Source organism: Phacochoerus africanus, chromosome 8 (genome assembly GCF_016906955.1).
Source record: "Phacochoerus africanus isolate WHEZ1 chromosome 8, ROS_Pafr_v1, whole genome shotgun sequence".
Taxonomy (NCBI): Eukaryota; Metazoa; Chordata; class Mammalia; order Artiodactyla; family Suidae; genus Phacochoerus; species Phacochoerus africanus.
Genome location: NC_062551.1, coordinates 157,563,698 through 157,576,888, shown reverse-complemented (window position 1 = coordinate 157,576,888; position 13,191 = coordinate 157,563,698). Strand labels below are relative to the sequence as shown.

The window sequence follows — 13,191 nt, the reverse complement described above, 5'->3', positions numbered from 1 at the left end:
CCGGTGTGGGAAAGCGTCAAAAGCTCTGGGCTGGAGGGAGCACCAGGGGCCGCAGCCAGCCTGACCTCCTCTCGGCTGGGGTGGTACCACCAAGAACCATGGCTATAGACTCACCCCTCACTGGACAAGTGGGGACGCTGGGGCCCACTGAGGTCAAAGTGATTCATCCAAAGTCAGAAAAAGGGGAGTTGCGGTCAGTGACATATGCTGCCTTCAGGTCACAATAAACTGTGACCGTGGAGCCAGCTCCAGTCCACCCCCAACCCCTGCTGGGAGAGGGAGGGAGCTCTGGGGACCCACAGCACTGCTGGGCCATACAGGCCCCTGCTTCTGCTCCCTCCAGTCCCTGCCATGGGCGGCTCTCAGAGGCCCCTCTTCCCTGGCTCCAGGGACTCCCTCAAACCCACCCGGGGACATGCCCGGCTGTGGGCAGAAAGGGCAGCTAAGGCCCTGGTCAGGCCCTCTTCCCACCCCTGCAACGTGGAAAGACCGACAGACTTGGAAAGAGGAGAGAAGGCGGGTGCACACGGATGGCCAGGCAGACGGACGGACGGACAGGCGACGGTTACCTGTGGGCCGGGCCCCATAGGCCCCATGCCTCGGGGAGGGTTCATTCTCTGCATGGATCCTCCCATGTTGGGGTGCCCTGCGTGAGAGAGGGAGTGAGCTGTGAGGGCCAGGAGGAGGAGCCGCTCCCAACCCCCCCCCCCACAAACTGGGCAGCCCGCCCTGCCCCCGCCTCTACCTTGTTGCCGTGTGGGATCCATGGAATTGGGCAGCAGTGGCTGTGTCCCAGGAACTCCGCCTGGAGGCTGAAAGACACGGAAGACGCGAGCTGAGCGGCTGCTCCGCAGGGTTGGGGGACAGAGGAAGACGCACCTGCCTGCCCCAGCTCCCTGCCCAACCACTGGGGGCCACTCATGGCACCCCAGAGACCACCCCGGCTAAGGGGTCCCCCGGAGGGGCAGTCAGCTCTGGCAGGTGTTACAGAAAAGGGCAGTGCGGGTGCTCATCTGCCGGAGAGGAGCCATCGCGGGTGCTGCTGCCTTCCTGGGTCCGTATACCTGCCAGAGCCCGGTCACTCTGGCCACACCGCCTGCCACACATCCCTCGGAGGCCGCACTGCTCCCTCCCTTTTACCACCCAAACCCTGTCTTTCTTTGGCCTCATGGAGATGCAATTCCTTCCCTCCCCCAACCCCAAATTGCAGGGACACCAGAGATCCATAAGCCAAAATCCTATCACCACGGAAAGTCCTTTTTATTTTATTTTGCTTTTTAGAGCTGCACCCGCAGTATGTGGAGGTTCCCAGGCTAGGGGTCGAATCAGAGCTACAGCTGCCAGCCTACTCCGTAGCCACAGCAACATGGGGTCCTTAACCCACTGGGTGAGGCCAGGGATCGAACCTGCAACCTCATGGTTCCTAGTCAGATTCACTTCCACTGCGCCACAAAGGGAACTCCAGGAGGTCCTTTTTAAAGGGGAGCAGGGGACCGACCAGGGGGCCTCTGAGATTTAGATGAGGATGGGTCCAGAGGCCCCAGTGCCCCCAGTCACCTGCGGGCTGAGCCAGGAGGGACACCCAGGACTCCGGACCCCTGTCCTCTTCCACCACAAGAAATGCCACCTTCCAACCCCAGGAGTGAAGGAGGGGGCCTCCAGGAGAGGGTGAGAGGGACACTGAGGAAGAACCTGCCCCAAAGCCTGGTGTGATCACTATTGAGATGAGGACAAGGTGCCAGGGGTTTCCTGAGTGAACGCTTGGCACACCCACTCTGAAAACCCATTACCCGTGATTTATTTGGGACGGAAGCTATTTTGGCTGCAACGTGAAAAAAAAGAAAAGCAGAGCTGGGAGAGGAGAGGGAGGGAGTTGTTTTTAAACCCTGTGGCTTAGGACTAAGCACAGGCCCTTGGCTTGGAGAGGAAAGCCTTTGTGAAAGCTGGGCACCTGTGACGGGGACCCCCAGCCCCTCTGTGCTGTGGGCACGGCCGAGAAGGGGCTGCTGGCCCAGCAGTGAGCTCCAGGCCAGCTCTGGAATGAGGGGGTGGGAAACAGAGGAATAAGTGTTCACCGTTTAGCTGTACAACAGGGTGTGTGTGTGTGTCTGGGGAGGGGGAGCCTTACTTACGAGGGGGCCAGGCAAGCCTGGGAGTCCCTGCTGTCCATGAAGTGGCATTTGGAACCTGCATTTTCCATCTGCCTGGGGCTGCTGATAGTCCACCTCTCCAGCCCCAGGTTCGACCCATCTGACCTCGTGCTTCCTCCCCCACCTTCCCTGAGTTCCCAAGCTCTGAATCATTTGGCTGGTTCACGTCTGCCCACTCGACGGGGGTGGGGTTGGGATATTTCTCAAGCCTGGTTACAGGACTCAGAGGGCACAGGGAGGCCTGCCACAGAGGCTGTCTGGTTTGGCTGGGGGGTGGGGGTGGGGGCTCTTGGGATGCTGAGGTCTTGGTAAGCTCCCGTCCCACTCTGATGGGGCAGCCCTGGGGGGCGGGCAACCGCGAGACCCCTAGTTCTGGCCGGAAGCTCTTCCTTGGTTCGCCTAACCGCGCTGAGTCAGGCCTCAGGAGCAGGGTGGGGCTGCTCGGAGGCCTCAGAAGGGGCTGGGGTGTCGCTTTCCTCATCGGGTGACCCTGACCTGAGGCAGTCTGGGCCTCCGCTACCAGGCAAAGGTGTGCAGTGACCAAGGTTAAAGGGTCCACACGCACTGAAAGGGCTGAAACCCTGAGGCTGTGAGAGAAGAAAAATAACAGCTTGTCTGGGACTGCAAGTGTGCCGGGCACACCACCCTGGGGGTCTGCTGGGGAGAGATGCCCTGTGGCCGCCCCCAGGGCTCCCGGAGGTAGGCCAGCGCCTCACCTACAGCCGGTGGGCAAGTGCAGGAAGTGTCTGCCCAGGGGACAGACAAATCCCAGCAGGGTCTGCACGGTCACTCAGCTGCCTGCCAAGTCCTGGGTGGGGCGGGGGCTCCACTGGGATGACAGGGCTCCCTGACAGCTCTGGCCTCTAGCTGTCCTCTCCGAAACCCTGCCGAACCCCACTTTCCACCCCCCATCTACCCTCCCCCAAACATAGCAGTACTCTCTGTACAAGCCAGGGAGACAGGGGGGAGGAGGCAAGGCTTTAAGTCAACGACGCTTAGCTCCTCGCATCCCCGAATGCCCCCCTCACTGCCCTCCTCCAGGTGGGGGGAGCCTGGGCTGCTCGGCTCCCTCCTTCTGCCCTGGGGAGGGGAGAGCTAACTCGGTGACACAGAGGCTTCTGCTGGACCAGCAGCCCCCCACTGAGGCCCTCTCCAAGAGACTCCCGGGGACAATTCCTGGGAAAGGGACACACCGCCCCCCCGCTCCTTGGAGGAAAATCTCTCTTGCCCACAGGAAGCTGGAAATCGGAAGAGATTTCACACGGGGGGCGGCGGGAGCCTGGGCCCACTGAGCCGCAATGCGAGGTGCAGATGACAATTGATTTCTTTCCCCTTTGCTCTCTGGGGCATCTGCTCGTGCTTAACTGACAAAGAGAAATATACACGCTTCCTCTCATGTCCCTTCGGTGCTGGAGAAAGGGCCACAATTACACCGAGGAGGCATCTGTTCTCTCCCTGGGCCGGAGGCTAGTTTGGGCCAAGGAGTGCTCTAGAGGCGCAGGAGGGGAAGCTGCTAGACCCCCGACCCTGTGCCTGTGGCAGAAGAGGAGGTCCCCTGGGTGGCCTGTTAAAAACAAGGGCAAGGGCAGCTCTTTTACAACCACGAAAGCTCGCTGAGCTGCGTGAGGTGGAGACTGACTTGAGCCCAGCTCCCTGGGAGACTGAGCGAAGTCCCTGCTCCACTCTGACCCTCTGTTTCCTCATCATGACACATCCTAGGGTCCCTCTTTGGTCAAACAGCTGGCTCTAATTCTTGTCGGAATTTTTCTCCTTCGTGTCACAGAACATAGGGAAGAAAAGATTTTTGCAGAGAAAAAAGAAGTGGAAAGGGGTAGGCTGTTCAACTGCAAACCTGGAGTCCCTGGGCGTTCCCATGGTGGTGCAGTGATAACGAACCCAACTGCTATGCATGAGGATGTGGGTTCGACTCCTGGCCTTGCTCCGTGGGTTAAGGATCTGGTGCTGCCCTGAGCTGTGAGGTAGGTTGCAGACACGGCTCGGATCTGGCACTGCTGTGGCTCTGGCCTAGGCTGGCAGCTGCTGCTCTGATTCGACCCCTAGCCTGGGGCATATGCGAACCTGCGTATGACTTGGGTGCGGCCCTAAAAAAGCAAAAACCAAAACAAACAAAAAAAACCCCCAAAAACTGGAGTCCCTGGTTACGAGCCTCTCTCCAAAGTCCCCGTCGAGTCTCGCTCAGGGGCTTTCTTGCAGAGCCTTGAGAAGCAGGAGGAGTGACACTCAGGTCATGCCCATCTAACTGGTGACTGAAATCCCAGCTCCAAAGGCAACAAGGGCTCAGTGTGCTGGTGCTGCTGTCAGATTTTTTTTTTTTTTTTTTTTTGAAGGGCTTCTGCAAGGTCACGCTAGGAATTATGTATAAAAATAAAATGAAAAGAAATTTCCCTCATGTGTCTTCAGAGTTTCTTGTAAGTCTGCCTACCCTCCAAAGAAGACATTTATCTTAACTTGTAAAGCCCCCCTTCTGCCCCCCGATGGGCTGAACCAGGGAGGGCAGCTGGGGACTGATTTCTCCAGACCACCTAGAACTGCCAGCCCTCGTGGGCCAGCAGAAGGCACACAACTCCAGGCTGCAAAGCCCTCCCCGCAAGCAGACCCCTTTTCTAATTACACGAACAAATCCTTTCTTGTTTTGAGTTGGGTCTGGGAAGCAGGCAGACATTGCTTGAAAACTCACACAAGTCCTGCTCGCTGCATCTAGGCTCCTGATCTAAGCATTCCTACGGGCCATTTCTCCCCTTAATAGCAGGATTATATTTACCAGCCTTGGCAATTCTCAAAAGCTTCCAGGAAAAAATGCACGTTGTCAATTAACTTCATTAAAGAGGAAGACACTTTTCCAAGAAGAGGGTGGAGGGGAGGGGCCGGGGCATCACCACCTTCTCGAGAACAATGGAAACCCAGCATTCCCACCCTGCTGCGCCACAACTGACTGCCCAAAGCCCACCAGGAGGGGCAGGTGAAATGCTGGGAGGGGCTGCACGGGGCACCAAACTGACACAGGGCCCTCTCTGGGACCTGCCTCCCACTTTAAAACTGGCCCTCCACCTCCCATTTCTTCTCTCCGATTTTGATTTGAGTCAAAGTCCAGCTAGGGTCAAGGGTGGCTGAGTGAGAGGAGAGAACATGAAAAGGTACCGTACCTGGTTTCCCATTCTGATCGGGGGCCGGGGGCCGCCTGCGTATCGCGGTGACATAAAAGGCTGCAATTACAGGGCATTAGTTCAATGACAGCCTGCAGTACTGCACAGTGACAAACACAAATGCGCTCCACTCCACAAAGTCCAGTTTTGTTACACCGCGTGGTCTTTTAAACTCTGTTCCTCCCGTGGCCTCTTCCCTCCGGGCAAAACTTCCTCTGGGCGGAGGGAGGGATGGATGCATACCACAAATGCGACTCCTGACCCCGCATCTGCAGGCAGGGACCTACTCTGGGTACAGAGGGGACAGCGGTGGGGACTTGGCACGGGAAGTTACATCGATGCAGGGCCAAAGGGGAGACCTCTGCTCTTGGTTAAGGGCAAGTGAAAGAATCGGAAGGGGACTCCTACAGCAAATGTTCAAGTGTGCAGACAAAGCTGGACGCGCACTCACATGCACGCACACACGCACGCACGGAAACCACGGACACAGCGGGTGGGGTGGGCGGGGAGCGAGTGGGGGAGGGGGAGGAGGCACGAAATGAAAACAGTGAGGGGACCGCGGGCGCCCTAACTGAATGCAGGGGCACGGGCAAGAAAGCTTTCTCAGCAGCGAGAGCGCACAAAGAAAAGGCCAGGGATGCAGCTTCGGTTACAAACGATGGTTAACCAAACTCAAAAACCAAACCAAAAGTGAGAGAGGAAAAAACAAAAACGCAAAGGCCGCTGACAAGGTCACAGGAAGAGTTTTCTTTTGGTTTCATATCCCCGACGGGGTGTGATATCCAAGGAGGAGAAGGATCTTCGGGAAAAAGAAGATAAATTTGGGGGTGGAGGGGCGAGGGAGGAGCAATCTCCTGGGTCCATAAGAGCCTCGAAGGCAATGGCGAGAGCAAAGTTTGGTTCTTGGTTTTCCTCTGCTGGCTCTGTCCTCCTGGGGCCCCGCGCCCCCCGGCGGGCAGCCGAGCCACAGTGCGTTTACCTGACTGTGGGGTCCCATCATGCTGCTGGGATTGTGAGGTGGAGGCTGTGCGTGCGGCGAGGGCTGTGACCCCGGAGGACCCTGTGAGGCCAGACAGTAGAGGCAGGTTATAGATCACAGCACATGGAGAAGCGCAGGAGAAGCTTAAAAGAACAAAAATTGAACCAAAACGAAGGGCGGGCGTGCGGGCGGCGGGCTCTGGCTGGCAGGGAGGTGCGAGCTGCTGCTGCTGCTGCTGCTGCTGCTGGGGTCGCCGGCTCAACGGTGTGAATCGGCGGGTGGGAGGGAGAGAAGCTGATAAACACATTCACGGGGGATTTACAGGCAGGACAAATAAAATCAAGCTCCTTTGTGGAAGCACGCGGGAGCGGGGCCGGCACGGTCTGCCGCTGCCACGGAGTTTGCCATGTTAAATACGTTGGTTGACCAGGGCTCGGGGACGCACGGCCACCGGACCCGGCCTGCAGGGCGCCCACGTGCCACTTCCAGGGCCGCTGGAAGGACCGGGAGGCCCTGCTCTCTGGGAGCGCCAGCTGTGGGGACAGAGATGGGTCGAGGGCCAGGACTGGGCAAGGACCTGGTGACCAGGCTATGGAGGGGAGGGGCCCTGATGGATGAGCGGGAACAGACAGGAGGAGCGAGGTGGTGCCAGAGACTGAACACACGGAGGACAAGAGGAGGCGGTGGTCTCTGAGCGCCCACGCGGTGCAGTTCTTAATGCCCCTTCACTTGAACCTGGCCCCGTGACGTGGGCGTCTCACTCCTATTTCTACCAATTAGGAAAGTGAGTCTCGAGGAGTAGGGGACTTGGCCACAGCCAAACACTGGTAGAGGGCAGGGCCAGGAGGAGCCTGAGGGGCCTAAGCCGCACCCTGACCCCTGTAGCCCAGTCAAGTGGGGGGGGGGAGCAGGAGGAGGGGGCTGGGTGGGTGCAAGAGGTGGTGCTCTCTGCTCCAGTTGGTGGTGAGCCTCCCCTGTCCCAAGCTGACCTCTGAAGCCCTAAGCTATGCAGGCTGGCTTCAACCCCCCACGGAAGAGATGGGAGGATGAAGGCACTTAAACCACAGGGTTGGTCAGACCCTGGGCTGCAGCCCTTTGGTGGGGGTGAAATCAATTTGGTGGGTCGCCACTATTGTTTTTTAAAACTTGGAACAGAATAAAAAACAGAATGGAAACTATCAGACAGCGTTCTATGTTTTAGGGCAAATATTTGTCATCAATCTCTACTTACAAAATGTGTGTGTGTACATGTACTGGGTCACTGTGTCAAATGGATTTTCTACTGTGGGTCACAATCAAGCAAGAAGCATGAAAGAGGTGTTCCCACCGTGGCGCGTCGGAAACAAATCCAACTAGGAACCATGAGTTTGTGGGTTCCATCTGTGGCCTCGCTCAGTGGGTTAAGGATCCGGCATTGCCGTGAGCTGTGGTGTAGGTTGAAGACACAGCTTGGATCTGGCGTTGCTGTGGCTGTGGCGGAGGCCAGCAGCTGCAGCTCTGATTCGACCCATATAGCCTGGGAACCTCCACAGGCCGCGGTTGTGGCTCTAAAAAGCAAAAAAAAAAAAGGGGGGGGGGCATGAAGGTCCCACTGGGGATGTGCTCTGCTGTCCACTCGGGACATTGGGAGGGGGATGCTGGTCCTGGTGATGAGAAGCAGGCCCTACATCACTCTTTCCACCTGGAATTGTGCCACTATCCTTGGAAGTTGAGAAGAATTCCAAACATGCACGGGGGATGAGTGTGGTGACATGAAAAAGAGGGAGAAAGAATCTCTGAGACACAGGCAGGGTTTTCCTTTTTCAGCCTCCTCCCTCGCGGCCAGGCAGCCCGGCCTCCTGCCCGCTCAGGAAGCACAGCCCGGAGCTGGGAGCAGGCGGGGAGCACGGAGACAGAGGCGTGCGGAGAAAGGCGAGGGGCGTGCTGAGCACAGGCCTGGAGCTTCTGGGCCAAGCGTGGGGCTGCTCACTTCCGGAAAGCTCTGCGGAGCAGATGTTCCTCTACCTGCCACGCTACGAATTTCAACAAGTGTGTGTCTTTCTAGCGGCTGCCAGCAACGGCATGGTTTGTTACCATGAGCAATTTTCTTAATTAACAGACATTAATTAGCCATTTAGCAATTTTGCAAGCATTTGTTTAGCGGCTTTCCTAAACATGAATACCACTGTGATAATGGCACTGATTAGAGGGTCCCCTAATTAACGGTACAGGGAAGGAAAATTGAAATCACATAAATTAAAAAGGGAGGGGAAGTTAATGAAGGCGGGACATATTTGCACCTGCAAGTCTTTTGTACCATGAAACTTGGGTGCAATGTAAACAAAATAAGCTAATTTGGAGCCAACCCCCCAAAAAAAGGAAAATGAAAAGAACGGAGGAGGACGATTCAAGGGTGAGGTCCAGTCGCCAAGAGGGGGCAAAAGGCCTTCTGTCGGGTCCTCAGCTCTTGGCAGGAAGGCGCGTCTCCTCCCTCGCCATGCTTGGCCGCCCTCCCTGGTAACAGGGAGCTTGCTCGGGGGCCAGGAGTGTGGCTCGGGCGGGTCCCGCACACCTGTGCACCCCTATCAGCCAGGGGAGGTTAGGAGTGGCTCACTGGCTGATGAGCAGGGGAAAAAAAAAGTAAGCAAAGCCCCCAAGATTCCCCCGGGGGCCTCAGACAAGAACAGTCCTTGCTCAAGGCCAACGCTCAGAGCTGAGTCTTATTCCCGCCACCTCTTGGCCCCGCATGAGGGCTGCCTGGGCCTCCTGAGGTTCGGAGGGCAGGCCTGGTGTGTGTGCTTCACCTCAGAGGCCCTCAGCTGGACTCTGAGCCCTGGTGAGTGGACAGGGAGTAGGGAAGAGAGTGTGGCCGGCCAGGGAGGGAGGCCCCAGCCCAGCCCCGGCAACTCCCTGTCCTGTGAGGACACAGAAACCCTGGCCCAGGCTGGTCGGTCACCTGGAGAGAAAATCCCACACAGTCTGAACACATCCAGCAAAGACACAGTTCAGCATTCACCTTTCCGGGGCATGCAGCTCCCCTGCCAGGCCCGGTCAGGCTGCCCAGGCTCTGCTTCTCCACTTCCCAGCACGGCTCCCAACACTACTGGGAGCTCTACACGTCAGAAAGCTTTTCTTCCATGAAGCCAGAAGCCCACCTTTCCCATTGGGCCCCCCGCATCCTCCCCAGTCTCCATCCTCTGCATCTCTGCTACCTCCGCTCAGCCTGGAGCTCTCGGTCACGAGATCTGCATCTGGGTTCTGTCCCCAAGAACGGATGCAATGGCACAGGGAGGGCCCTGCACATTTGGCTCGTTCTCGAGAGCAGAGCACGGGGCTCCACGCCAGGGAAGCGTTTGCTCGTGTAACGGTGACAACAGTCGTGTTGCCCACCTCCACGAGGAGGCACGGCATCTGCTGCCCTGGGTTCTATGAAACCACGAGAACGTGCTCTGCTCTTCCCGGCCTGCATCCTCAACAAGAGACCGACAGGCAGGTTTAGAGAAGACAGACCCTTAGTCTTTCCAACGCATTACCCACTCAAGCAAAAGGCTACGTAGGAGGTGGACCCAAAAAAAAAAAAAAAAAGCATCTTGTTTTAAGAGTTTGACCTTTGTCGTGACGTTGGTTGTTCTCTTCCCCAAACCCTTAACAGCCCTGGCAGGCAGGTGGACAAAGGACGGAGATGGAGAGAGGGTGGGAGTCTTAAAGGTGCTAATACCGCAGGGTGTCCCACACAGGACGCCCCCCACCATGGGGCCTTCCTGGCTGCTACTTGCTGAAAGCTTTAGAAGAACCCAACATAGATGTGTCTGGAAGCCTGTCGGGCAGGATGAACCTCTGCATCCTGCTCCATCTACACCATCTCCCCCACGGACCTTGGAGGCTCTCCGTCCTAGGTGCTGCATGATCCCCTCCCAACATGTCTGGGGCGGGGGGCGGGGGGCGCGGGGTGGATATAGGTAGACATCTGAGCTGCACAGAACATCAGGCTAGAATGAGCTGGGAGTCCCACTAGAAGCTTGGAGGGAACCACATCCGCCCGGCAGTCACCTGCTTGTCGGTGGCCCAGATAGATCAATACGTCTTCCAACGTCCTTGGAGGCCCCCGACACAGGTGTGACTTGTCCAAGGCCACAGAGATGAAGCTGGTGGCTCAGCCTCCTCTCCTAACGCCAGCCCGGGACCCTCTTCATGATGTCGCGTCCCCATCCATTGCAGACAAAGAAACAGCGTTTGGAAAAGAACTGGGTTCAAATGCTGACTCTGCCACTAACTGCACATCACTGAAATGGGAACGATCACAGCACACCATGCAGGTGGCCTTCACTGGCATTAGCTCAGGTCGTCCTCAACCCCTCACGGGAAGGGCTATTAACTGCCCTATTTTATACCCGAGGATCTGGGGCTCAGCAAGCCGAAGCCTCTTGCCTAGGATCACAGAGCTATTACATGGTGGGTCTAGGCCTCCAGGTCTGAATCTACAGCCCTGGGGGTCCTAGAGGTCCACTGTTCTACAAGCCCTCAGTGATGCTTCTAGAGGCTGAAGGCCTCACCCACACACATATGCCGCCTGCTGACCTCCCGGGCACCTGGGGGGAAGGGAGGGGTCACAGAAGCATATCAGATTCGTCCTGGCCCTGGAAGCTCCCAGGCTAGCTGGGACGAAGGAAGACACGGTGACAAACAGGCTGGCAGGTCAGCTGCAACTTCCACGGGCTCCAAGAGAAGCTGACAGGTAAACTGAGGGCCAGGGTGGCCACAGGACAGAAGCCCACAGGGAGCTGGGATGAGAACTGGGGTCCCCTGAGGGGTGAGAACTCTTTCCATCGCACTGCACTGCAGTGATAGCAAGGAGACCTGCATGGAGGGGACGCCCCACTTCGGGAAATCCCTGCCACCAACTCTGGGAAAAGGAAGCAGGAAAGGTGCCCGCTTCCTGTCTGCCCCAGACCCTGTTAACAGACTTGCCATTCCTTTCGGATGTTCCCCAGATCTCTGACCGGAGATACCTACCCCCGCACTTCCTTGTTTTTCTTCCTGCCACTCAGCACTGGGTGATGCTACATCCAGCAGCCCCCGAGAGCCACTCAGGCTCTGCTCTGGGTGTGACGGAGGCAAACACCAGGCCGCCCACTAACACTCTGGATGGTTTCAGGAAAGAGCCTCCCTCTGCCCTCATCAGCATGGTGGGGAGCGGAGTGTTCCCACGGCACAGCGGACCTGAGGTCTCTGCAGAACAGCCTCTCAGAACCGTCAGCAGGACACGCCCATGGTCATTTCTGGTTAAGTCCCCTCGCTTTCCCTGAAGCCAGCCTTGGGGGACAAGCCTGCGTGTGATGGGGAAAGCGTCAATGGTGACACCGCCCTGGCATCCACCCCAGCTCCTCCAGGACATGCTGAGAGTCCAGTTTCCTCGTAAGGAACAGGGGATCTTCCACGGGTCCTGCAGGGAGGGGGTACAGGGGATGGCGCTAGGCACAGGTCCCCCGTCTCCCATGGTCCCCATGCCTCATGCTCCACAGCCACTTCCTGCCCCTTTACAGGGAAAGCGGAGGCTAGACTAACTCGGCAGGCTCACCCGCCTCGGCCTGCTGAAAGCCCCCACATCCTCCGCTGTGAAGCCTGAGCTGGTCTACACCCAGCCGGGTGCCCTCCCAGCACCGGCATCCTCTTTGGATATCCTGCCCTTTCTGTGGATGCTGTGTGGGCTCCTCCAGGGCAGTGACACAGTTCCAACGGGGACGTCCAGGGCAGGGCGGTGAGGCTTGGCCAGCAAGCAGACCCCACAGCCACGGTCAGCCAGTCCCTGGGTGGGTACCTCTAACAACACCTTTGGGTTAAAAAACTAGGACATGAGTACCAACCGGGTCGTCTGAGCTAAAGACTTTTGGGAGTTAGGGAGGGACAGTGTCTTAAATTGAAAAATCAGAGTTAAAAAAAAAAAAAAAATTCTTTTTTTTTTTTTTTTAAGGAGAAAGGTAGTAAAAGCTGTGCTAGGTTTAGTATTTCCAGACTCATGGCATCTTCATCAAATGCCACTCCACATTCTCTTCAACCTGCCTGGAAATCATGGACTCTCAGAGAAACAGAGCGGAGACAGCCCAGGCTTTCTGGGTGCAGAAGTGGGCCGGGGACATTGAGCGGCTGTGAAAGCCCAAGGTATCAGGGCTGGAGTCCGGCTGGCATGCCGGTGCTGGGGCTGTGCCTCCATAAGGGGGGCAAGGAGCCCAGGTGACACTCTGCTCCGGAACGGCTGAATGCTCGGTCGTTACCATCCAGGCCACATCTGCCTTGAGTCAGAAAGCCCTTGGGGAGAGCCGACTTGAAGTTTTAGGTTGCCAAGCGACAAAAGGCTCCACACATCCCCGCCTCCCCCCCCCAGCTCATGGGGCCAGTGGCCACTGCTCTGGCAAGGCTGCAGGGGTGGGTTTCATGGACTGGCAGTGGGAGACGGACGACTGGCATTACTGGTGGCCTGTGTAATCCGCCTGTTGGGCGTGTCACCGTAATTGAGTGAATATAAAATTACATTAATTATACACATGGTAACAAGCATGCGACAGACAATCCAATTTGCTCCTTGGACACGAATGCTGATGGAAAATGCCGTAAGCCCATTCTGGGGAGAGGGCCAAGGTGTGTTCGCGTGCCACCAACATCCCCCATCCATCAAGCGGTCTGCCGCCACCCACAGCCTCCCTGCAGCAGGAGGCCGACCACCTGGCCGGGGGAGGGAGGGCTTTAACCTCCCCCTCCCCTTGACAGGCAACTCCAAGCAGAAAAAGTTACAGCTTCACTTCGACCCATGGGAATGAACTTGGCAGTGGCTTGGACGGCTGCCTCCCTATCCTGCTTCTATCTGCCCCCTCTGGGGAAGCGGCGTCTTTCGGCATTGTGAACATGGGAGGTACAGGCCAGA

At 57.4% G+C, this 13,191-nt stretch overlaps 1 protein-coding gene across 3 annotated transcripts in view; it reads right to left on the bottom strand.

The window, feature by feature from the left end:
- SSBP3 (single stranded DNA binding protein 3) overlaps nucleotides 1-13,191 on the bottom strand; it is a 168,841-nt gene that overhangs the window by 21,320 nt on the left and 134,330 nt on the right. Inside the window, exons 6-9 of one of the 3 annotated variants that reach the window (XM_047789005.1) lie at nucleotides 6,294-6,374; nucleotides 5,315-5,374; nucleotides 746-812; nucleotides 570-646 (exon numbers count right to left, since the gene is read on the bottom strand). In XM_047789005.1, coding sequence (XP_047644961.1) covers nucleotides 570-646; nucleotides 746-812; nucleotides 5,315-5,374; nucleotides 6,294-6,374 — 285 coding nt within the window. The remainder of the gene's footprint in view (nucleotides 1-569; nucleotides 647-745; nucleotides 813-5,314; nucleotides 5,375-6,293; nucleotides 6,375-13,191) is intronic. The other 2 variants (XM_047789006.1, XM_047789007.1) reach the window with 2 other exon arrangements.